The sequence below is a fragment of the Oncorhynchus keta genome, chromosome 29 (assembly GCF_023373465.1).
Source record: "Oncorhynchus keta strain PuntledgeMale-10-30-2019 chromosome 29, Oket_V2, whole genome shotgun sequence".
NCBI lineage: Eukaryota > Metazoa > Chordata > Actinopteri > Salmoniformes > Salmonidae > Oncorhynchus > Oncorhynchus keta.
In genome coordinates, this window is record NC_068449.1 from 7,588,686 (window position 1) to 7,616,268 (window position 27,583).

General features: G+C 43.2%; 1 protein-coding gene and 1 long non-coding RNA gene across 2 annotated transcripts; both read right to left on the reverse strand.

Moving 5' to 3' along the window:
- Positions 1-1,815: 1,815 nt before the first annotated feature.
- Positions 1,816-27,388, reverse strand: LOC127913569 (transcription factor E2F2-like). The gene is made up of 6 exons (XM_052485861.1): positions 26,591-27,388; positions 9,632-9,734; positions 6,821-7,040; positions 6,233-6,509; positions 4,731-4,950; positions 1,816-4,543 (listed from the first exon to the last, which is right to left on the reverse strand). Exons 1-6 carry the CDS (start codon positions 26,855-26,857, stop codon positions 4,266-4,268), a joined length of 1,365 nt encoding a protein of 454 aa, XP_052341821.1. The 5' UTR covers positions 26,858-27,388; the 3' UTR covers positions 1,816-4,265.
- LOC127913570 (uncharacterized) lies at positions 13,062-13,708 on the reverse strand. Its single transcript, XR_008086054.1, has 3 exons — positions 13,671-13,708; positions 13,195-13,230; positions 13,062-13,088 (listed from the first exon to the last, which is right to left on the reverse strand). It is a non-coding gene; the product is annotated as an uncharacterized LOC127913570 (long non-coding RNA).
- Positions 27,389-27,583: the final 195 nt, after the last annotated feature.

The following is a 27,583-nucleotide window of genomic DNA, read 5'->3' on the forward strand; positions in this document are numbered from 1 at the left end:
TACGTAAGTGAAAATACTTTGAAGTACTACTAAAATACTTCTTTGTGGTGTCTGTACTTTACTATTTATATTTTTGACTACTTTTACTTTTACTTCACCACATTCTTTTAGAAAAGATTGTACTTTTTACTCCATACATTTTCCTTGACAGCCAAAAGTACCTGTTACATTTTGAATGCTTAGCAGGACAGGATAAGTCCAATTCACGCACTTATCAACCAAACATCCTTGGTCATCACTACTGCCTCTGTTCTGGGGAAACCGATATGCTAAACCGATATGCTTTGTTTGTAAATGATGCCTGAGTGTTGCAGTGTGCCCCTGGCTCTCTGTAAATAAATAAAAAACTAGAAAATGGTGCCTTTTGGTTTGCTTAATATAATGAATTTTAAATGACACATTTACTTTTGATATATTTTAAATCAAATACTTTTAGACTTTTACTCAAGTAGAATTTTACTGGGTGACTTTTACTTTTGTCATTTTCCATTAAGGTATCTTTACTTTTACTCAAGTTTGACAGTTGGTTACTTTTTCCACTGCTTTATTTACACAATATGAGGTTGGAATAATACTGTGAAATAGTGAAACTGAAGACAATGCCCTTTTAGTGTACGTTTCAGCCCGTTGTGGTGGGATGGACTTTTGGCCTGCCTGGTGACACACCAGACAGTAAATGAGTTAATAGACCAATAAGAAAGAGAGTTCCAAACATCTCTGCCAATAGCAACTAGTTTACAGTTGTCCCCTCCCCACTCAGACCACTCCCAGATTATTGCTTGAGAAATGGCTCTTTGCTAAGAAGCTATTTTTGGTTTCTTTTTGACCATTTGAAAACAAGCACAGGTAAGGTACTTGATTGTTAAAACCAGAAATGATTTGAGATTGAGATGAAATCTGCGTTGAACCTTTAAAGCTGAACCTTTATCAATCCTCAGATGTTTTTTCATGGTCTTTGGAGAGAGAATGATAGCAGTTAGGTCTCTGCCCAACACAGAAACACAGGAGTCAACACCAATCAAATACACATTTCGTTTTAGCGCTTTCTTAGCAGTAAAATAAAGGTTACTTGGTCACCATGGGGGGGAAATTCCATTGTGTCCAGTTCGATCGTAACCCCTGACCCCTTGACCTTAGCTTCATCTGCTATCTATTGTTTGCAGGTTTCCCCTGGCAACTTTCAAAGTCCAAAGAATGACTGTGGCTTTTTAATGTTTTTTTTTTGTCCAACTGTCAGAGTAAGTTAATAGCTGTGTCAGTGTTGTTGTTACTGCTCATGTTGCCCTATTCAGTCAGCGTGTGGGAATGTCACAATTCATTGCATCAAGGTGATGTTACCCTGAAAGTCCTCAGTGCTTGTGCCAAATTCGAACACAGAGATAGGCAAGTGCTTTCCAAGTAGTGGCATGTTTGCTCAAAATCAATTGGTGTCGGTGTTGTTGGAGCTAAGACGCCCACACTGGAGATGCTGCAGGGTCATGGTACTACATTTCTATTCAAGTCTATGTTGATACTGACGTTTGTGTTTGAATCTGTTACCATGACATATTAACCAGAATTCTCTGCTTTGAGGAATCATTTGAAGCAAGTGTAAACAGGATTAGTTATTATTTCATTAAGATTCTCTGATCAAACCTGGTTTAAGTATTGAACTAGGCAAAGAACCCTACGGAAGGGAGTTTACTGCTTTCGAAGAAAGAAAAGAACAATGAGATATCTTATCATTGACCTACATTGTGATGTCTGCCAAGACTACTGGCGCTGCCTGCCATAGCAAATCGATGAATGATGTCATAGGAAATGGACAGATTTGGCTTCAATACTTTATTTATTCAAACACAGCCCGATGTTACAAAATATTAAGTGCCGCATGTCATTCAGAGACAGTCGCTCTTTAACAATGGTCAGTATTAAACTTTCCAAATTGCTTCAGGAAAAAGATTATAAATACAAAATCAATTCTGTACAGTTACAAAAAAATAATACTCAATTTAAACAAAAAACTAAATTGTTGTATTCAAATTGTCTAAAAAAATATACACCTTTCTCACTCTTTCACACACACACACACACACACACAATATTCAAGTTTGTTAGGACAGGACAATTGACTTAAACCCACATTGTGGGAAGAGGCAGAAAATGCACCAAAATACAATTCACAAAAACAAACAAAAAAGAGTCCTCAAATGTGTCCAAATCCTTTAAACTCCTAGACTAGTGTTCATTAGAGCACACAATGGAAAACGTTTTAAAAAACACTTTGCAATGGGAAACAACAATCAGTGTTAGTTCCTCCGCGTTTCAGTACGTTTTGTTCCGTTTGGTGCCTAATGAACACAACTCAGTCTAAAGAGACCCAACTTTGACCTTGGGGTACCATTCTGGCTCTTTTCTCCAAGGGTTTAAACTACCACACACGTGGGGCTAAGCCTTCATTAACTAAAGAAAACAGAGAAAAGATATAACGTCCTCTTTGTTCCCTAGTGTGGGTTTGACAACACACAAACCACCATTGAATCAAAGACTTCATCTAGTTTCAGAAGAAGGGGGATATGACGATTGCCCTCTATTTAATCTTAATGACTGACTAAATCAAAACACACATTAAAAACCAGATGTTGTCGTATATTATTACCCTTACTGGATCATTTCCTTGGAAATATATAATCATTCAATACTACAAAGTCTCTTACATTTTTAAAAAACTAAAAAAACACTATCAAATGTATCTTGATAGAGAAGCTTCAGGATGTGAAATCTAGCTGCCGATTCGCAAGCAAAGCACAATACTGTAGTCAGTCACATATAGAATAGAATAGGGACATATAGAATAGGGATTGGGTGGGTAATATCCGTCACTAAAAAGACCCAGGAAGCATTCCAAATAGCACGTTATTCCCTATGGGCATCTGGTCAAAAAACATTTGGGCCGCGACGACCTGTGTCTTTGGCTATGTGTCCAGAACAGCTTCTAACTAACCTCTACGATGTGATGTGGACACATCCTGCCACAGGACACAGAAGATTACACTACCTGACCGTCCAGAAAGCTTGAGGCTGGAGGCTGCAGGTCCCCAATATAAACAAATGCCTTGGGTATACCCAATAACTACATTACCCATACTCCTACACCTTGTTGAAACACCATATTATGTTAGCACCAGAGACTCGCATGTTTGGTACCTGGGTCGTGTTCAACAGGGCACAACGTTTTGAAATGTTTTGCAACGGACAAAGACAATCTATGTTCTTATTGGACACGTTCAGGTAGTGCCTCCCTGTTTTTTACTCCGAGTTCTATACATTTTCTTCCTTATGAACATGACCCTGGTTTAGCTTCACATACAATGATTCAACCCTGTAAAGCTGGCGAGTTTAAGCTGACAATACAATGTTGCCCCCTAGTGGCCAAAGAGTGGTACTATAAACATTTTGTCTGGAAAAGACATTCCTGAGAGTTAATATAACACCCCCTACCCAAAATGCCCAAGTAGTTTTTTTGCGGGTTCTTTTGCTCATCAGATATGCATACAAAATGTGCTGTGTCTATATTTTTACACAACACACATTACAATTTAAATGTGACGGATACGAACTGTCCGCTGTACAAATACACAAACCAAAAACGTTGGGAGCTTTATAAACTGGACACACACAAACACACACACCAGTGTCAATCCAGGCCCTACTCTGAATTACAAACCACAAAGGTATAAAAATATATGTACAATTGACACAAAGAGACCCATTTTTTTCGGACAAATCATTAACGTGGATTAGATATGGCTAAAGCAAAGAGTTGATGGCTTTCATGGTGTAACATTTCCTCCCTACCCCATACCCCTACAGAGGACACTACTCCTTCATGAATAGGGCCTGGAGTTTACCCTGACCACTTATATCCTATTACAACTGGGGCCTGGAGGTTTTCTTGGTTAGGTCAATTACTATTTGTATTCATTCTATTTATTGATTCTGTTTGTATGGTCACAACTAAGCTATAACTAGATAAACAAGTTTCTCCAGGTCACGCGATGTGGGAAGAACTCCTTGCCCTATTCGTGCAGATAGTCTACCCTCTCCCATCCCTCCTCTCCTTCCCTCTCTTCCTGAATCCCAAATCAACTGCTAGACCCTAAACCATAAGCACCTTCGACAGGGTTGCTTGCCAGTGCCACTTTACACCTATCCAACCCTCTCAGATCTACTCAAGTGATTAGAATGTAGGGCTTGATTTAGGATTCAAAGTCTCTCTACGTCTCTCAGCTTCGCAGCAGGTCTCCCAGGTCGTAGGTGTCGAAGAAGTCGGACACGCCCTCGCTGTCCTCCAGCCCCCATAGGTAGTCGTCGTGGTCGAGGGCCGGTGAGAAGCTGACGAAGGGGGCGTTGGGGTCAGGGGCAAACCCGGGTCCCGAGAGCTGGTCCTCTGTCATCTGGAGCATGCTGGGGGGAAGACCCAGGAGACCTTCTACGTCAAGGAGGGTAGTGCTGCTGCTGGTGGAGGAGTTGGGGACCACCGGTGTTGGTCTGGAGAGTTCAGCTAGGAGAGAGAGAACGAGAGAGAGAAGAGAACGAGAGAGAAAGAGAGGAGAAACAGAGAGAGACCGAGAGAGAAAAAGAGAGAGGAGAGACAGAGAGAGAGAGGAACAGAGAGAGAGATTAGGTCAGTAAACCACATAATGTGGACCTCAGCTTTATCAATCACAAGCCCCCCCAGTTCAGCTTACCCTCCATGGGCTCCTGCTTGACTTCCTGTTTGATGGTGGTGTACTGTGGTGGTGCCATGGCTGGGGAGGTGGTGGCCGTGTGACCCAGGGGGTGATGAGAGCACTCTTTCCTGGGGGTGGTGGTGTTCTTGACGGGGCTGGCATCCTCCAGGCCCTCCTCGGGACAGAGGTACACCTCGATGGGGCCGTTCTTACTCTTCAGGTAGATCTGTTGGGAGCCCTGAGGGTACGGGACAACGGGAAGCTCATGTTAATACAATGTTGTTACTCATTTAATCACAGTAGGAAAGCAACGTAATGTAAAGTGTTGCCTGCAACTGCATTATATACAGTGAGGCCAATGCAACATATGTGAAAATACATTTAGTTAAAGTCATCATAAAAACATTACACAGAGGCTAGGTCATTCACAGACTGAATCCACAAATACAGCTGTGGACGTGCAACAAATAATGCAGTAATGCAGTAATGCAGTAATGCAGTAATGCAGTAATTGCAAAAAATGGGTCCTTCCTCAAGACAAGACGTGGGCCGTAATGTAAGTAGTTGTACGAGAGGAAACCACATGAAACGGTTTGGTAAGACTGTTAGACACATCCCCCTACACCAGCCCCCCCCCCAAAAAAAAGCTTTGATGATATGAATCAGCTGTGTAATGTCAGGGCAAAACATGTACCCAAGTTTGGGAAACGCTGACCCAAACCATACAGCCTTTATTTAGACCAAGTAAATCACTGAAAACAAATGATCTTCTTACAATAACGACCTGGAACTATATATCAATCCAGTATAATGTGTCGGGAACTACGTCAGTCTGATTTGTAATACTTTACTCCTTGTCTTTTTAAAATGTCTTAAACGAAAGCAGAAATAGGCTAGCCGATCCGCTCCGGTGTTAATGACACGTTAACAGCCAGCTCCGTGTATCTATGACCGTTGACCACTTGTCACGCCCTGGTCGTAGTATTTTGTGTTTTTCTTCATGTATTTGGTCAGGCCAGGGTGTGACATGGGTTTTTGTATGTGGTGTGTAGATAGTGGGATTGTAACTTAGTGGGGTGTTCTAGGAGAGTCTATGGCTGTCTGAAGTGGTTCTCAATCAGAGGCAGGTGTTTATCGTTGTCTCTGATTGGGAACCATATTTAGGCAGCCATATTCTTTGGTTGTATTGTGGGTGATTGTCCTGATGTCCTTGTGCTGTGTGAGTTGACACAAGTATAGGCTGTTTTTGTTTTGTAGTGTTTGAATAAACATGGATCGCAATCGACACGCTGCAGTTTGGTCCGACTCCTTTTAATTTTACCTTTATTTAACTAGGCAAGTTATTTTCAATGACTACCTAGGAACAGCGGGTTAACTGCCTAGTCAGGGGCAGAACGACAGATTTGTACCTTGTCAGCTCGGGGATTTGAACTTGCAACCTTTCGGTTACTAGTCCAACGCTCTAACCACTAGGCTACCCTGCCGCCCCTTCACCATATGAAAACCGTGACACCACTCACCCCTGAGGACTCTGGGACCTCCAACTTGGTTTCTGACGGGGCCTTGACAGCGATGACCGTCTGGTCCTGCAGACGGGCTATCGACCTGATGTCCTGGTAGGTAACGTAGCCTAGCCGCTGGTTGTCTCTGTGTTCGGTCAGCTCCTTGATCTGGGCACTACTGGACGTGATCAGGTCATCCAAGGCCTTCTCAGCCCTCTCCAGCTCACCCAGCTCCCGCCGCAGGGCACGTGACTTCTCCCCGCTGCTGGCCGAGCCCTCGAACACACCGCCCACCCTGGCAGGCAACGGACACATATTTTACATGATCAGCCACCTGGAGTTGCTAGATAATGTACGTGTTTGAGATGGCCTACATTGCAGTGGGATATGTTCCTGATTCCGTGCCATGCTTTGCTCAAACTACTGATTGACTCAAACAAGCTGAATAGGATCTGTACGTCAGAGTACAGATTATGGTCAGGTATGATTTGAACCTATTACCATATTGTTAACCCCCCCCCAATTAGACCCAGCGATGAGAAGCTACTTGTTCTAGGGATACTTTGCTAAGTATACTTGTCCACTTCTCCTTAGTGTGCTACTCACAACCACTGGATGTTGTTCTTGGACTTCTTGCGGATCAGCTGCACGCCCTCCAGCACATTGGTGATGTCATAGATGCGTCTCTTCTGCACCTCGAGGACCTCGGTGGCCCAGTTGAGGTCCAGCACGCCGTCAGGTGACTCGCTCAGCAGGCCAACAAACTTCTTGGTCAGCAAACCCAGCGAGGTGTCGTAGCGCGTCCGCTCACCAGGAGACTTGGGCGCTGAGGGTCATAGGTCATAGAAGTGAGACGTGTTGGGGAATGCAGGAGCAGGGCGGTTATGATATGCCTATATATTTTTTTAATCTACGTACAGTATAGGTCAAAAGTTTGGACACCTACTCAATCAAATGTTGTTCTTTATTTTTTACTATTTTCTACATTGTAGAATAGTGAAGACATCAAAACTATGAAATAACAGTTATGGAATCATGTAGTAACCAAAAAAGTGTTAAACAAATCTAAATATATTTGAGATTCTTCAAAGTAGTCACACTTTGCATTGATGGTAACTTGTTTGGTTACTACATTATTCCATATGTGTTATTTCATAGTTTTGATGTTTTCACTATTATTCTACAATGTAGAAAATATTAAAAATAAAGAACATTTGAATGAGTAGATGTGTCCAAACCTTTGACTGGTACTGTAATACACATGTACGATCATATCTGTATATGGGGATGTTGACTGGGAAAGATGGATGGATGGATGGATGGATTGATGGGCTGATGGATTGATGGGCTAATGGATGGATGGGTGGATTGATGGATGGATTGATAGGTGGATGGATTGATGGATTGATAGGTGGATGGATTGATGGGCTAATGGATGGATGGGTGGATTGATGGATGGATTGATGGGCGGATGGATGGATGGATGGATGGGCGGATTGATGGGTGGATTGATGGGCGGATGGATGGGTGGATTGATGGGTGGATTGATGGGCTAATGGATGGATGAGTGGGTTGATGGGTGGGTTGATGGGTGGATTGATGGATGGATTGATGGGCTAATGGATGGATGAGTGGATTGATGGGTGGGTTGATGGGTGGATGGATGGGCGGATGGATGGGTGGATTGATGGGTGGATTGATGGATGGATTGATGGATGGATTGATGGGCTAATGGATGGATGAGTGGATTGGTGGGTGGGTTGATGGGCGGATGGATGGGCGGATGGATGGGCGGATGGATGGGCGGATGGATGGGTGGATTGATGGGTGGATTGATGGATGGATTGATGGGCTAATGGATGGATGAGTGGATTGATGGGTGGGTTGATGGATGGGTGGATGGATGGATGGAATGATGGGCTAATGGATGGATGGGTGGATTGATGGGTGGGTTGATGGATGGGTGGATGGATTGATGGATTGATGGGCGGATGGATTGATGGGCGGATGGATTGATGGGCTAATGGATGGATGGGTGGATTGATGGATGGATTGATGGATTGATAGGTGGATGGATTGATGGGCTAATGGATGGATTGATGGGCGGATGGATGGATTGATGGGCGGATGGATGGATTGATGGGCGGATGGATGGATTGATGGGCGGATGGATGGATTGATGGGCGGATTGATGGACGGATTGATGGATTGATGGGCGGATGGATGGATTGATGGGCGGATGGATGGATTGATGGGCAGATGGATTGATGGGCAGATGGATGGATGGATAGATTGATAGGTGGATGGATTGATGGGCTGATAGGTGGATGGATTGATAGGTGGATGGATTGATGGGCGGATGGATGGATGGATTGATAGGTGGATGGATTGATGGGCGGATGGATGGATGGATTGATAGGTGGATGGATGGGTGGGTGGATTGATGGGCGGATGGATTGATGGATTGATGGGCGGATGGATGGATTGATGGGCGGATGGATGGATGGATTGATAGGTGGATGGATTGATGGGCGGATGGATGGATGGATTGATAGGTGCATGGATTGATGGGCGGATGGATGGATGGATTGATAGGTGGATGGATTGATGGGCTAATGGATTGATGGGCGGATGGATGGATGGATGGATTGATGTTGTGTCGCTTTATGCAAACCATCCCTTATTTGAGAATGAAGAAACATTAAAGTAGGGGGCAGGGCTTATGAAGAAACATTAAAGTAGGGGGCAGGGCTTATGAAGAAATGTTAAAAGTAGGAGGCAGGGCTTATGAAGAAACATTAAAGTAGGAGGCAGTGCTTAAGAAGAAACGTTAAAGTAGGAGGCAGTGCTTAAGAAGAAACGTTAAAGTAGGGGGCAGGGCTTAAGAAGAAACGTTAAAGTAGGGGGTAGGGCTTAAGAAGAAACGTTAAAGTAGGGGGCAGGGCTTAAGAAGAAATGTTAAAGTAGGGGGCAGGGCTTAAGAAGAAACGTTAAAGTAGGGGGCAGGGCTTAAGAAGAAACGTTAAAGTAGGAGGCAGTGCTTATGAAGAAACGTTAAAGTAGGGGGCAGGGCTTAAGAAGAAATGTTAAAGTAGGGGGCAGGGCTTAAGAAGAAACGTTAAAGTAGGGGGCAGGGCTTAAGAAGAAACGTTAAAGTAGGGGGCAGGGCTTAAGAAGAAACGTTAAAGTAGGGGGCAGGGCTTAAGAAGAAATGTTAAAGTAGGAGGCAGGGCTTGAGAAGAAATGTTAAAAGTAGGGGGCAGGGCTTAAGAAGAAACGTTAAAGTAGGGGGCAGGGCTTAAGAAGAAACGTTAAAGTAGGAGGCAGGGCTTGAGAAGAAACGTTAAAGTAGGGGGCAGGGCTTAAGAAGAAACATTAAAGTAGGGGCCATTGCTTCTCATTGATGCAGATACTTACTTTTGGGACTTGGATGACTGGCTGCGGCTGTGCTCCCCTTCCCTTTAGGGGTCCTGAAGTCAGGGAGGTAGAGCGGGTCCTCCAGATCCAGCTTTCTCTTGGCCTATGGGGGGGGGGTATAAAGAAGTGGGACAAAGGGGTTAAAGACAGCTTCAGACAGAGTATGTGTCCCAATAATATCTAATTTCTCCTGCAGTGTACACTCGTTCACTACTTCCCGCACATTTCAAATCCTTGTATGACACAGGCATAGGCTAGAGAGTTTTCTTAACCCAATCATTTCCTTTCAAAGAAAAGTGAACAAGAGCATGGACAAAGACCCTCACATTGTCAGACTTCTAAATGCCCTCACATTGTCAGACTTCTAAATGCCCTCACATTGTCAGACTTCTAAATGCCCTCTCATTGTCAGACTTCTAAAGACCCTCACATTGTCAGACTTCTAAATGCCCTCACATTGTCAGACTTCTAAATGCCCTCACATTGTCAGACTTCTAAAGACCCTCACATTGTCAGACTTCTAAAGACCCTCACATTGTCAGACTTCTAAAGACCCTCACATTGTCAGACTTCTAAAGACCCTCACATTGTCAGACTTCTAAATGCCCTCACATTGTCAGACTTCTAAAGGCCCTCACATTGTCAGACTTCTAAATGCCCTCACATTGTCAGACTTCTAAAGACCCTCACATTGTCAGACTTCTAAAGACCCTCACATTGTCAGACTTCTAAAGACCCTCACATTGTCAGACTTCTAAATGCCCTCACATTGTCAGACTTCTAAAGACCCTCACATTGTCAGACTTCTAAATGCCCTCACATTGTCAGACTTCTAAAGACCCTCACATTGTCAGACTTCTAAATGCGTCCACAGGCTTCCCATACAAAACAGTTCGGAACAGGTTGTGAATATATTATGACAACTTTTCGTTTTTTGGTGGGCTGTCCGGGTCAAACAACACATTTTCTAGAGGGAAACCGAAGTCGGCAGCCGAGGTCTACGCCCCCTCGTCGGAGATTGGTCAACAGTAGGGATTTTTGAATTATGTAAACGCCTGTTGTCATTCAACGACAGACGACTCCTCCTCATGCACATTTTTTCACTTGAGAAATACTGCACCAAACATCCTAGTCAGATGCAAAATTACCTCACTAAGATCTCCTCTGCTAAAATGTCAAAGTTAATGACGGATTTCTTGAAGTAGCTTTTTTAAGGAAGTGTATACTGGCTACGGTGTCTCAAAATGGACAAAAAGTACTATTGCTGCTTTTTCCCCCCTCATTTTTCAAGCGAAGGTCTTTTAAGACAGTATGTAGCACACTTGGTCCAGGAGCCAGCAGAACTAACGCATGCTGACGCCTTCAGGGAGGGTGTGTGTGTGTGTGTGTGTGTGTGTGTGTGTGTGTGTGTGTGTGTGTGTGTGTGTGTGTGTGTGTGTGTGTGTGTGTGTGTGTGTGTGTGTGTGTGTGTGTGACTGCTAGCCAAACACCAGGAAATCCCTGAACTCACCAACCCCATCCCCCCACTTCCTCCTCCTCTCACCCATGACCGCATCACTCCTTCTTTAGCCCTCTTCTTTCTCCAGTAAACACACAGGCAGCCTGACCAATACACACACACACACCTACTAGGAGGTCCACTGCTACCACACACACAGTTATTTTTTTATTTCACCTTTATTTAACCAGGTAGGCCAGTTGAGAACAAGTTCTCATTTACAACTACAACCTGGCCAAGATAAAGCAAAGCAGTGCGACACAAAAATCAACAGAGTTACACATGGAGTAAACAAACGTACAGTCAATAACACAATAGGGAAAAAATGAAAGTCTATATACAGTGTGTGAAAACGGTGTGAGGAGGAAAGGCAATAAATAGGCCATAGGAGCGAATAATTACAATTTAGCAGATTAACACTGGAGTGATAAATAGCAGATGATGATGTGCAAGTAGAAATACTGGTGTGCAAAAGAGCAGAAAAGTAAATTAAAACAATATGGGGATGAGGTAGGTAGATTTGATGGGCTATTTACAGATGGGCTGTGTACAGCAGCAGCGATCGGTTAGCTGCTCAGATAGCTGATGTTTAAAGTTAGTGAGGGAAATATAAGTCTCCAACGTCAGTGATTTTTGCAATTCGTTCCAGTCATGGGTATGGACACACACATACTGCTATGGACACACACACATTGCTATGGACACACACACATTGCTATGGACACACACACACTGCTATGGACACACACACACTGCTATGGACACACACACACTGCTCTGGACACACACACACTGCTCTGGACACACACACATTGCTCTGGACACACACACTGCTATGGACACACACACACTGCTATGGACACACACACACTGCTCTGGACACACACACATTGCTCTGGACACACACACTGCTATGGACACACACACACTGCTATGGACACACACACATTGCTATGGACACACACACATTGCTATGGACACACACACACACTGCTATGGACACACACACACACTGTTATGGACACACACACACTGCTATGGACACACACACACTGCTATGGACACACACTCTGGTATGGACACACACACACACACACACACACACACACACTGCTATGGACACAAATACACACTGCTATGGACACAAATACACACTGCTATGGACACACACACACACACTGCTATGGACACACACACACACTCGGTTATGGACACACACACACACTCGGTTATGGACACACACACACACTCGGTTATGGACACACACACACACACTCGGTTATGGACACACACACACACTCGGTTATGGACACACACACACACACACTCGGTTATGGACACACACACACACACACTCGGTTATGGACACACACACACACTTGGTTATGGACACAAACACACACTCGGTTATGGACACAAACACACACTCGGTTATGGACACAAACACACACTCGGTTATGGACACAAACACACACTCAGTTATGGACACACTCAGTTATGGACACACTCGGTTATGGACACACACCTGGTTATGGACACACACACCTGGTTATGGACACACACACGGTTATGGACACACACACGGTTATGGACACACACTCGGTTATGGACAAACACTTGGTTATGGACACACACACACTTGGTTATGGACACACACACACTTGGTTATGGACACACACACACTTGGTTATGGACACACACACACTTGGTTATGGACACACACTTGGTTATGGACACACACTATGTTATGGACACACACTTGGTTATGGACACACACTCGGTTATGCACACACACTTGGTTATGCACACACACTTGGTTATGCACACACACTCGGTTATGAACACACACACACTCGGTTATGAACACACACGCACTCGGTTATGAACACACACACACTCGGTTATGAACACACACACACTCGGTTATGAACACACACACACTCGGTTATGAACACACACCTGGTTATGGACACACACTCGGTTATGGACACACACTCGGTTATGGACACACACACGGTTATGGACACACACGGTTATGGACACACACTCGGTTATGGACACACACCTGGTTATGGACACACACCTGGTTATGGACACACACCTGGTTATGGACACACACTCGGTTATGGACACACACTCGGTTATGGACACACCTGGTTATGGACACACACTCGGTTATGGACACACACTCGGTTATGCACACACACTCGGTTATGCACACACACTCGGTTATGCACACACACTCGGTTATGAACACACACACACTCGGTTATGAACACACACACACTCGGTTATGAACACACACACTCTCGGTTATGGACACACACCTGGTTATGGACACACACTCGGTTATGGACACACACTCGGTTATGGACACACACCTGGTTATGGACACACCTGGTTATGGACACACTCGGTTATGGACACACACCTGGTTATGGACACACACTCGGTTATGGACACACTCGGTTATGGACACACACACACTCAGTTATGAACACACACCTGGTTATGGACACACACTCGGTTATGGACACACACTCGGTTATGGACACACACTCGGTTATGGACACACACCTGGTTATGGACACACACCTGGTTATGGACACACTCTGTTATGGACACACTCTGTTATGGACACACACTCGGTTATGGACACACTCGGTTATGGACACACTCGGTTATGGACACACTCTGTTATGGACACACTCGGTTATGGACACACACTCGGTTATGGACACACACTCGGTTATGGACACACACCTGGTTATGGACACACTCGGTTATGGACACACACTCGGTTATGGACACACACTCTGTTATGGACACACACTGTTATGGACACACACTCTGTTATGGACACACACTCGGTTATGGACACACTCGGTTATGGACACACACTCGGTTATGGACACACACTCGGTTATGGACACACACTCGGTTATGGACACACACTCGGTTATGGACACACACACGGTTATGGACACACACGGTTATGGACACACACTCGGTTATGGACACACACCTGGTTATGGACACACACCTGGTTATGGACACACACCTGGTTATGGACACACACCTGGTTATGGACACACACTCGGTTATGGACACACACTCGGTTATGGACACACCTGGTTATGGACACACACTCGGTTATGGACACACACTCGGTTATGCACACACACTCGGTTATGCACACACACTCGGTTATGCACACACACTCGGTTATGAACACACACACACTCGGTTATGAACACACACACACTCGGTTATGAACACACACACACTCGGTTATGAACACACACACTCTCGGTTATGGACACACACTCGGTTATGGACACACACTCGGTTATGGACACACACCTGGTTATGGACACACCTGGTTATGGACACACTCGGTTATGGACACACACCTGGTTATGGACACACACTCGGTTATGGACACACTCGGTTATGGACACACACACACTCGGTTATGAACACACACCTGGTTATGGACACACACTCGGTTATGGACACACACTCGGTTATGGACACACACCTGGTTATGGACACACACCTGGTTATGGACACACTCTGTTATGGACACACTCTGTTATGGACACACACTCGGTTATGGACACACACGGTTATGGACACACTCGGTTATGGACACACTCTGTTATGGACACACTCTGTTATGGACACACACTCGGTTATGGACACACACTCGGTTATGGACACACACCTGGTTATGGACACACTCGGTTATGGACACACACTCGGTTATGGACACACACTCTGTTATGGACACACACTCTGTTATGGACACACACTCGGTTATGGACACACACTCGGTTATGGACACACACTCGGTTATGGACACACACTCGGTTATGGACACACACTCGGTTATGGACACACTCGGTTATGGACACACTCGGTTATGGACACACTCGGTTATGGACACACTCGGTTATGGACACACACATACCCAATTTGACAACACATTTGTTAATCACAACTAGACCTGTGCATTGTCCCCAAACTGCATGATGCCCCTCGACCAACACACACCACCTCTTAAAAAAAAGAAAAGAATACTCTACACACTCCTGACTAAACTAGCTAACGAGGCATAGGATTTCATCCAGATGGTCATGCTGTATGTAATTAGTAACTCCCGCTTGGAGGCACATACACACCTCCCCCAAACCCTCTTTATCCCTCTCCCATTTTCTCAATCTCTCCCCACTTCATCTTCTACCCCTCTCACAGATAGGGGCGGCAGGGTAGCCTAATGGTTAGAGCGGTGGACTAGTAACCAGAAGGTTGCAAGTTCAAACCCCCGAGCTGACAAGGTTCTGCCCCTGAAAAGGCAGTTAACCCACTGTTCCTAGGCTGTCATTGAAGTCTTAACTGACTTGCCTGGTTAAACACAACACCATATTGCATCAATGATGTGCTCAATCACCCCCATATTACATTAATGATGTACTCCATCACCCCCAACACACAACACCCCCCATAATGCAGCAATGGTTTGCTCCAACCTCCCCAACACACAACACCCCCATAATGCAGCAACCTCCCCAACACACACTAAAATTAGTTCAGTGGCAGTGGGGGACGCCTGCCCTGGGAGCACCACAGGTACTGGAGGGAGACGGAAAGGGAGGGAGACAGAAAGAGTAGGGGTTTTACCCCCCCCCCAGCTGTGTTCTCTCTCACACACACATGTCTTCAAGCCACAAATCACTATTTGTGATGACCTGGCGCTGCATTAAACCCTGTGTATGACTACCCAGTGACGTCATTACAGTACAACTAGATACACAGAGGTGTAGTTACTCATTTGTAGTTTACTTGAGTTCTCATTTGTAGTTTTCTTAACTAGTAATGTGTAGTTTTTTTAAGTACTCATTTGTAGTTTTAACTTTCAACTATGGTCTTTGTTGCACTGGTTCTCTTTTCTCACCATGTTGTAACCATGGCTACAAACTGACAAGGGAGATTCTGGAAAAGCAGCTACGGTGTTCCCATACTGCAGGCCATACATAGGAGGCTGTAGGTCCAGAGGTTTCCTGTCATTACACAGGGTCGGGAAAAACTCCTGGCCCTAAGTAAACCATACTGTACTGATCCTAGATCAGCACTCCTAGTCCGAGATGCTTTGTGAATTTGGGCCCTGAGAGGAGGCTGGAGAATGTGAACAGCTCGTGGATTTGGACAGAAACATGGCACGGGGGAAGAAAGGTGTCATTGTCGCTCTGTCCTCCACCACATGTCCCATCCGTCTGTTAGTGACATCTGTGGCAGCCGCACACAGCAGGCGGCAGGGAGGCCACAAGAGAACCTGCCTAATCCTTATAGCACACGTGCACACACACACACAAGTTCACTTTGGGAGCACTAACTCCGACCTACTACAGTCTATTTACTGTCCTTGTCACCTTCACCATGACAACCAATAACTGTGTTTTAGTTACAGCAACTTGGTAGTGAAGCAAACATTTGTAGTCTACCAGTGCTACTTATGCTAACAATACATTTGTAGTCTACCAGTGCTACTTATGCTAACAATACATTTGTAGTCTACCAGTGCTACTTATGGTAACAATACATTTGTAGTCTACCAGTGCTACTTATGCTAACAATACATTTGTAGTCTACCAGTGCTACTTATGGTAACAATACATTTGTAGTCTACCAGTGCTACTTATGCTAACAATACATTTGTAGTCTACCAGTGCTACTTATGCTAACAATACATTTGTAGTCTACCAGTGCTACTTATGCTAACAATACATTTGTAGTCTACCAGTGCTACTTATGCTAACAATACATTTGTAGTCTACCAGTGCTACTTATGCTAACAATACATTTGTAGTCTACCAGTGCTACTTATGCTAACAATACATTTGTAGTCTACCAGTGCTACTTATGCTAACAATACATTTGTAATTATATCGGCTAATGTCTGTTTTGTGGACTGGTTTGTTCCTTTCCAAATGGTTCAACCTGCATTAAGGTATGACTTCTCATTTTGACCGATCTAGAGGAAGGAAATGGATAAAGAGGCCCTGAGGGGGAATTGAGGAAAGATGGCAACTATCACGCTAATATATATGCCATTTAGCTGACGCTTTTATCCAAAGCGACTTACAGTCGTCATGTGTGCATACATTCTAAGTATGGGTGGTCCCGGGAATCGAACCCACTACCCTGGCGTTACAAGCGCCATGCTCTACCAACTGAGCCACAGAAGGACCACCACGCTAAAGGGCCAGTGCAGTCAAAAACTAGATTTTCCTGTGTTTTATACATATTTTCACACTATGAGGTTGGAATAATACTGTCAAATTGTGAAAATTATGATAATGCCCTTTTAGTGTAATAGCTGTTGGGAAAAAACACATACAATTTCATCCTGTTTTGTTGGGATGGAGTTTTGGCCTGCTTTATGGGTAAATTAGTTCATAGACCAATAAGAAAGTGAGTTCCAAACATCTCTGCCAATAACAGCTAGTTTTCAGTTTTCCCCTCTCCACTCAGACCACTCCCAGACAGCCCTATCAAAATTCTTGTTTGAGAAATGGCTCTTTGCTAAGAAGCCATTTTTGTAAATTTGACAATTTGTTATTAAAAACAATCACAGTAAGGTACTTAATATTCATATTAAGATCATAATGGCTGCATTGGACCTCACAGATTAAAATGTGACAACTTTCACATCTAGTCTAAATGTAGTTGTCAAATACAGAAACTACAAACGTGATTACATGACGTGTGGTGGTTAAAATGGCAGCTCTGTGGCCCTCCTCCTTTAACATTTTACCTCAGTTTTGCCCAGCAACTTTGCGAAGTCACAGCTGAGGCCTGTGAGTTTGTGTTTGTAGTGAGGTTTTGGATGGAGAGTCAGTGCTTTGCAAACAGTTTGACGAGAGAAAATACAAGGCCTTATGTGTCCGCTAACTTATTACCACGGGGGGGAAGAAGAAAAAAATCACTCAACCACCAAATATTAACAACACACAGTCAAGTACAGAGAGCTACAGAACCGAATGAGACACACACACTAACAGTAGCTAAAAGAATGTAGAGCTCAAACACAGTGAGTTCACAGCAAACTACGCAATTGTCAACACATTAGCAAGCCATTGCTGGGGCATTTAAATACACAGAGTCCCTCCTTCACAATCCCTTCTTTATCTACATGACACACACAGTAAGTTATAGTGTTTCAACCCACATTCATTATTGCCCTACAGCGACTAGGCTACACCCTAAATATGCACAAGTTCAGCTCTCTTTCCACCCACCCATGACCCAACCCTCCCCTTCAACTCCCGCCATTTTACCAGATATGACTGGAAGTTTTTCAGAGACATTTCACAAAATATGGGCCACATGAAGCAAAGGCTTTCAATAGTCTTGCTAGCTAGGCTAGCTACAGTCGCTCTCTTCAAACACCAGGGTTGTATTCATTTGTCAACAAACAGAAGGAAACTGACTACTATCACTATTGCTGCTACTACTACTACACCTACTACTACTACGATCACCATCACTACTACTACTACTATCACCATCACTACTACTACTACTATCACCATCACTACTACTACTACTACTATCACCATCACTACTACTACTACTACTATCACCATCACTACTACTACTACTATCACCATCACTACTACTACTACTATCACCATCACTACTACTACTACTATCACCATCACTACTACTACTACTACTATCACCATCACTACTACTACTACTATCACCATCACTACTACTACTACTATCACCATCACTACTACTACTACTACGATCACCATCACTACTACTACTACTACGATCACCATCACTACTACTACTACTACGATCACCATCACTACTACTACTACTATCACCATCACTACTACTACTACTACTATCACCATCACTACTACTACTACTACTATCACCATCACTACTACTACTATCACCATCACTACTACTACTACTACTATCACCATCACTACTACTACTACTATCATCATCACTACTACTATCACCATCACTACTACTACTACTATCACCATCACTACTACTACTACTACTACTATCACCATCACTACTACTACCACCATCACTACTACTATCACCATCACTACTACTACTATCACCATCACTACTACTACTACTATCACCATCACTACTACTACCACCATCACTACAACTACTATCACCATTACTACTACTACTATCACCATCATTACTATGACTACTACTACTACAACTATCTACTACTATCCTCATCACTGCTACTACTACTATCACCATTAGTACTATCTACTACTATCACCATCACTACTACTACTACCACCATCATTACTACTATCACCACTACTACAACTACTACTATCACCATCACTACAACTACTACTATCACCATCACTACTACTATCACCATCACTACTCCTATCCCCATCACTACTCCTATCCCCATCACTACTCCTATCACCATCACTACTACTATCACCATCACTACTACTATCACCATCACTACTCCTACTACTACCACCATCATTACTACTATCACCACTACTACAACTACTACTATCACCATCACTACAACTACTACTATCACCATCACTACTCCTATCCCCATCACTACTCCTACTACTACCACCATCATTACTACTATCACCACTACTACAACTACTACTATCACCATCACTACAACTACTACTATCACCATCACTACTACTATCACCATCACTACTACTATCACCATCACTACTACTATCCCCATCACTACTCCTATCCCCATCACTACTCCTATCCCCATCACTACTCCTATCCCCATCACTACTCCTATCACCATCACTACTCCTATCACCATCACTACTACTATCCCCAATCACCATCACTACTACTATCACCATCACTACTCCTACTACTACCACCATCATTACTACTATCACCACTACTACAACTACTACTATCACCATCACTACAACTACTACTATCACCATCACTACTCCTATCCCCATCACTACTCCTACTACTACCACCATCATTACTACTATCACCACTACTACAACTACTACTACCACCATCATTACTACTATCACCACTACTACAACTACTACTATCACCATCACTACAACTACTACTATCACCATCACTACAACTACTACTATCACCATCACTACAACTACTACTATCACCATCACTACTACTACTACCACCATCACTACTACTACTACCACCATCACTACTACTACCACCATCACTACTACTACCACCATCACTACTACTATCACCATCACTACTACTATCACCATCACTACTACTATCACCATCACTACTACTATCACCATCACTACTACTATCACCATCACTACTACTATCACCATCACTACTACTATCACCATCACTACTCCTATCCCCATCACTACTCCTATCACCATCACTACTACTATCACCATCACTACTACTATCACCATCACTACTACTATCACCATCACTACTCCTATCACCATCACTACTCCTATCACCATCACTACTCCTATCACCATCACTACTCCTATCACCATCACTACTCCTATCACCATCACTACTCCTATCACCATCACTACTCCTATCACCATCACTACTCCTATCACCATCACTACTCCTATCCCCATCACCACTCCTATCCCCATCACTACTACTATCACCATCACCACTACTACTACTACTACTACTACTATCACAATCACTACTACTACTACTACTGTCAACATCACCACTACTGCAAAACAATATTTTTGGTTTCCATTGTGAAGCTTTTGCTACGCGTTTCCCTAATGAATATGACCCAGTTCAATTACGTAGAGCCAGTCTTCCCAGGTAGGGACAAGTCTCAATATGTCTGACAAAAAAAAGAACAAAAAGATTCATTCAAAACCTAGCATATTCCTATCTACACAACACTACAGCCATGGGACTGGGAGTCGGAGGCACAACAACAATGAAAAGGTTGAAATGCATTGCTGATGACATTGTCACGGTGCTGATGGGAAAAGGGAGATGAGGAGGGACAGGGGGGTCCAGTCGGGGTGGACTTTGAAATGCTAAACAAACCCTATTGAGGGTGAGCATGCGAGCTCGTGGATTCGGGGTGGGGCCTAGGGAAGGCCGAAAAGAGAAAGGGGGGGAAGAGAGAGCCTTTGGCTGGAGTGTAAACAAGGTACAAAGTGCGCAATCTCACACCCCCCGGGACACCCTGAGCCCTAGCCCCGGAATAGGGGCTCACCATGGCGGGGTCCCAGAGATGGTGAGGGCGTAGGCAATGACGACATGAGGTAGTGACGTGTGTGTGTGGGGGGGGGTCAGGGGTTAGCTAGCATGTCACGGAAACCTACGTACCTAGGCCTGCATTGTGGAGAACACCATCACACATTACAAATAACACACAGTTTAATTCATTATCATAATAACACATTTCAGAGACATGGTGAAAATATTATCTTCTAGAACCCCTAAAGGGGGTACAATGACTAGCCTAAGCCTCAATCCATATATAAACGCATATGTCTACTCAAACCTCCATCATGATGTGTTACATCCCCACCTATTGTGAACTTCAATCTTTGTCAACCTGTAACCCTTGACCTTCCTGTCCTGTTTTTTTTTTTCAACTGAGGAGTAAAACTTCTGTCAAACATTTCCAAGTAAGTAGTAGTATCTCCTTCACAGGAAACGCAGTGACAACGTCGCAGCTCGCTCCTCACAAATCACTCAAACATCCTAGCAACCCCTATAAATATTACACTCTGGGGACATATCGTCTCAGGTTATCTATAATAGTACGCCACGTGACCACACCTGCGTCCTAAAAGTAGTGCACTTCAAACTTGGCAGATGCAAGTGCAAATGGGTTGCATCCCAAATGGCACCATATACCATGTCCCTCTATACCCCCTATCCTTCTATCCTCCTGCCCTGCTACTCGTAAACACTTTGGGCAGCGCTGCTGTGAACAAGACATTTCCTTCTCCCTGTCCTCTCAACAATATGCCAAATATATTCTCCTTGGCTGGGAGTAGGAGTAGAATTGGGTGGGAGTAGAATTAAACCTCAAACATGGGTCACACACAGACACGTCATGCTGCATACTTCAAACTTGGCAGAGGCAAGTGCAAATGGTTTGTATCCCAAATGGCACCCTATATACCATGTAATCCTACTCCCACCCAAGGAGAATATATTTGGCGTGTGTTTACAAGTAGCAGGGCAGGAGGAAGTTCTCCTCCAACACTTCATCTGACACTCGGTGAGCACCAGACATTGAAAATATATATTTTCAAAGGTTTTAGCTCATAGGCCTATGACTCTGCAGTTTCCAGGGCAAATATAACCTCTCTGAACACTGCTTTCCAGACAATATCAGGGACTTATTTGCCTGCCAAAGGCCTATTTGCCTGGACACATACACATCCTGAATGCTGTGTGTGTTAATCAGCAACATGTCATTATCTCTCTCAAGACTACTACGACTACCCATTACTACTACTACTACTACTACTACCACCATTACTACTACTACTACCCATTACTACTACTACTACTACTACTACTACTACTACCACCATTACTACTACTACTACCCATTACTACTACTACTACTACTACCACCATTACTACTACTACATTTACATTTAAGTAATTTAGCAGACTACTACTACTACTACTACTACTACCATCACCATTACTACTACTACTACTACCATCACCATTACTACTACTACTACTACCATCACCATCACCATTACTACTACTACTACTACTACTACCACCATTACTACTACTACTACTATTACTACTACTACTACTACTACTACCATTACTACTACTGCTGCTACTGCTTGCTACTACTGCTGCTGCTGCTGCTGCTGCTGCTGCCATTACTGCTGCTGCTGCTGCTGCCATTACTGCTGCTGCTGCTGCTGCTGCTGCTGCCATTACTACTACTACTACTGCTACTACTACTACTGCCATTACTACTACTACTACCATTACTACTACTACTACCATTACTACTACTACTACCATTACTACTACTACTACCATTACTACTACTACCATTACTACTACTACCATTACTACTACTACTACTACTACCACCATTACTACTACTACTACCACCATTACTACTACTACTACCACCATTACTACTACTACCATCACCATTACTACTACTACCATCACCATTACTACTACTACCATCACCATTACTATTACTACTACTACCATCACCATTACTATTACTACCATCACCATTACTATTACTACTACTACCCATTACTACTACTACGACTACCCATTACTACTACTACGACTACCCATTACTACTACTACGACTACCCATTACTACTACTACGACTACCCATTACTACTACTACGACTACCCATTACTACTACTACGACTACCCATTACTACTACTACGACTACCCATTACTACTACTACGACTACCCATTACTACTACGACTACTACCTACTACTACTACTACTACTACTACTACTACTACTACTACTACTACCACTACTACTACCACCATTACTACCATCACCATTACTACTACTACTACTATTACTACTACTACCATCACCATTACTACTACTACTACTATTACTACTACTACCATCACCATTACTACTACTACTACTACTACTACCACCATTACTACCACTACCATCACCATTACTACTACTACTACTACCACCATTACTACCACTACCATCACCATTACTACTACTACTACTACCACCATTACTACCACTACCATCACCATTACTACTACTACCCATTACTACTACTAATATTACTACTACTACCCATTACTACTACTACCACCATTACTACTACTACCACCATTACTACTACTACTACCATCACCATTACTACTACTACTACTATTACTACCATCACCATTACTACTACTATTACTACCATTACTACTACTACCACCATTACTACTACTACCATCACCATTACTACTACTACTACTACCACCATTACTACTACTACCACCATTACTACTACTACTACTACTACCACCATTACTACTACTACTACTACCACCATTACTACTACTACCATCACCATTACTACTACTCCCACACCATTACTACTACCACCATTAATACTACCACCATTACTACTACTACCATCACCACTACTACTACTACTATTACTACTACTACCATCACCATTACTACTACTATTACTACTACTACCATCACCATTACTACTACTATTACTACTACTACCATCACCATTACTACTACTATCACTACTACTACCATCACCATTACTACTACTATTACTACTACTACTACTACTACTACTACTACTACTACTACTACTACTACCACCATTACTACTACTACTACTACTACCACCATTACTACTACTACTACTACTACCACCATTACTACTACTACTACTACTACCACCATTACTACTACTACTACTACTACCACCATTACTACTACTACTACTACTACCACCATTACTACTACTACTACTACTACCACCATTACTACTACTACTACTACTACCACCATTACTACTACTACTACTACTACCACCATTACTACTACTACTACCACCATTACTACTACTACTACCACCATTACTACTACTACTACCACCATTACTACTACTACTACCACCATTACTACTACTACCACCACCATTACTACTACTACCACCACCATTACTACTACTACTACTACTACCACCACCATTACTACTACTACTACCACCACCATTACTACTACTACTACTACCACCACCATTACTACTACTACTACTACCACCACCATTACTACTACTACTACTACCACCACCATTACTACTACTACTACTACTACTACCACCATTACTACTACTACTACTACTACTACCACCATTACTACTACTACTACTACTACTACCACCATTACTACTACTACTACTACTACTACCACCATTACTACTACTACTACTACTACTACCACCATTACTACTACTACTACTACTACTACCACCATTACTACTACTACTACTACTACTACCACCATTACTACTACTACTACTACTACTACCACCACTACTACTACTACTACTACTACTACCACCATTACTACTACTACTACTACTACTACCACCATTACTACTACTACTACTACTACTACCACCATTACTACTACTACTACTACTACTACCACCATTACTACTACTACTACTACTACCACCATTACTACTACTACTACTACTACCACCATTACTACTACTACTACTACTACCACCATTACTACTACTACTACTACTACTACCACCATTACTACTACTACTACTACTACCACCATTACTACTACTACTACCACTACCACCATTACTACTACTACTACTACCACCACCATTACTACTACTACTACTACCATCACCATTACTACTACTACTACTACCATCACCATTACTACTACTACTACTACCATCACCATTACTACTACTACTACTACCATCACCATTACTACTACTACTACTACCATCACCATTACTACTACTACTACTACCATCACCATTACTACTACTACTACTACCATCACCATTACTACTACTACTACTACTACTACTACTACTACTACTATGTGTGTGCGTGGATGTGTTTCACTATTCTTGTGGGGACCAGAATGTGAGTGTGTGTGTGTGACTTCAGGGCTTCCTCTCTTGAACATAAAAAATGATGTCAACTCCCAAGAAAAGTAAATGGTTGTCCAGCTGTGAGGTAAGGTAGGCAGGAGCAATTCAGACAAGGTGACGTTATGGTTTGGTTAGTCAAGGTGAGGTTATGGCTTGGTTAGTGACAGCTGGGGGCTATGGCTAAACAAGGTGTTAAGCTAGATAGCATTTTGGGCAAATTACTGGTATTGCTTGGATGGGCATTAGTAAATATGTTCCCCGTCCAGGTGGAGCATTTTCTTAATTTATTTAACAATAAATTTACATTTAGAATGAGACATCTCCCTCTCCAAATAGGGGTGAAATTAGCAACAGGCATTGTTGAATTCAGTGATACCCTCAGCACTGGCAAACCCCCCACTGATGCCCCCGCCCCAAACACTCTCAACACCCCCAACCCTCTGTGTTTAATACAGCTGGGCTGCGGGAGAAATGTCACCGACTCCAGCTCGTTTCTCAAGCTGGGCAACAAAATGACAACTCCTTTCAATGACACGAAGTGCACACTGCTTCAGTGACGTTGTCTGATCCTTGTCCAAAACGTTTTAAATGTCAAGCACTGCACAACTCCTATAAATATATGCATGCCATTGGAACTTGGAAATATTGTGCCCATATAATATGACACATTGTTAGTAACGTTAATTATCAAGTGGATGGCGAACTGTTATGTCGATTGGTGGTAGTTGCATCATCCTTTGTTTATGAAGTCTTACCGGGAGACGGCCGGAGGATGATCTGATGGGTTTAGCTTCGGGTCCATGGGGGGTTGCATACAGGCAGTTCGCCCTTTGTTCGGCCGCTGTCGTGTTGCATATTTGGGTAAAGTATCCAGCCGGTACCGAGTTCATCGGTGGACTGGGTAACCCGGTGCTGAAGAACTCGGTCTTCACTCCGGACAAAACTTTATTCTGCGAACACGACAGTCCCCCTACAGCACCTCGACTAGACGCAGGAGAAACGCCTTTGGGCATCCGCATCATTTTAGTAAATTAAAAAATAACGACTGTTTAAAATAAATATGTTTAGCCAGCAAAGCACGACGATTCCAGTAATCTGTATTCAGGACAGTGAATGAGAGGAGTTGAGGTCTTTCCGATACGAACTGGAAACGTTATTTCTCAATTTGTAGCTAGCTTGATTAAAAGTCCCAAAAAGTTCATAAAAAGGTTATTTACTTAATAATGTTCAAAATTCACAAGTGAAATATGCACCAGAGGTATCCTTTGCTTGAATATTTTCAATGAAACGAATCTTTGCAACCGATATTATCCTTTGTCCAGTAGAGGAAACGTAAACTTTGCCTAATTATGTTGATAGTAAATAAATAAACAACAAGTAGTCCCGATATTTGCAAGTATAGTATGAGCAAACTTTTATGTTTACGTCTCGAGATACTGATTCCTCCAGAAAAGACCAAGTTTAGAAGGATTCTTCAGATTTTCAGGAGGGGAGATATTGCTACTATCGGTTTCACTGTCCAGCTAAAAAGCTTAATTTTATATAAAAGGGACTTGGAGCTCGAAAGAACTGCTTTTTTAGCGCCAAATTACGTCCCGCGAAATTTGGATCTCCCGCGGTTAGAGCTCGTCTTTGATTGGTCCAGAGCACATTGCGATTGTTACATTCCGTATATATTATGTACATCTAGCATAAAACAGTTGGCGCGGGGCGTGCCCAGCCTTAAAGGAACAGCGTGTCCCTTTGTG

What these genes read in the sequence shown, in the direction of transcription:
- LOC127913569 (XM_052485861.1), bottom strand. Translation starts at nt 26,857, where the DNA reads ATGATGCGGATGCCCAAAGGCGTTTCTCCTGCGTCTAGTCGAGGTGCT. An exon ending in AAGAACAACATCCAGTGGTT is followed by an intron (nt 6,510 to 6,820) that starts GTGAGTAGCACA and finishes GTTGCCTGCCAG; the next exon opens with GGTGGGCGGTGTGTTCGAGG. An exon ending in CAAGCAGGAGCCCATGGAGG is followed by an intron (nt 4,544 to 4,730) that starts GTAAGCTGAACT and finishes TCTCTCTCCTAG; the next exon opens with CTGAACTCTCCAGACCAACA.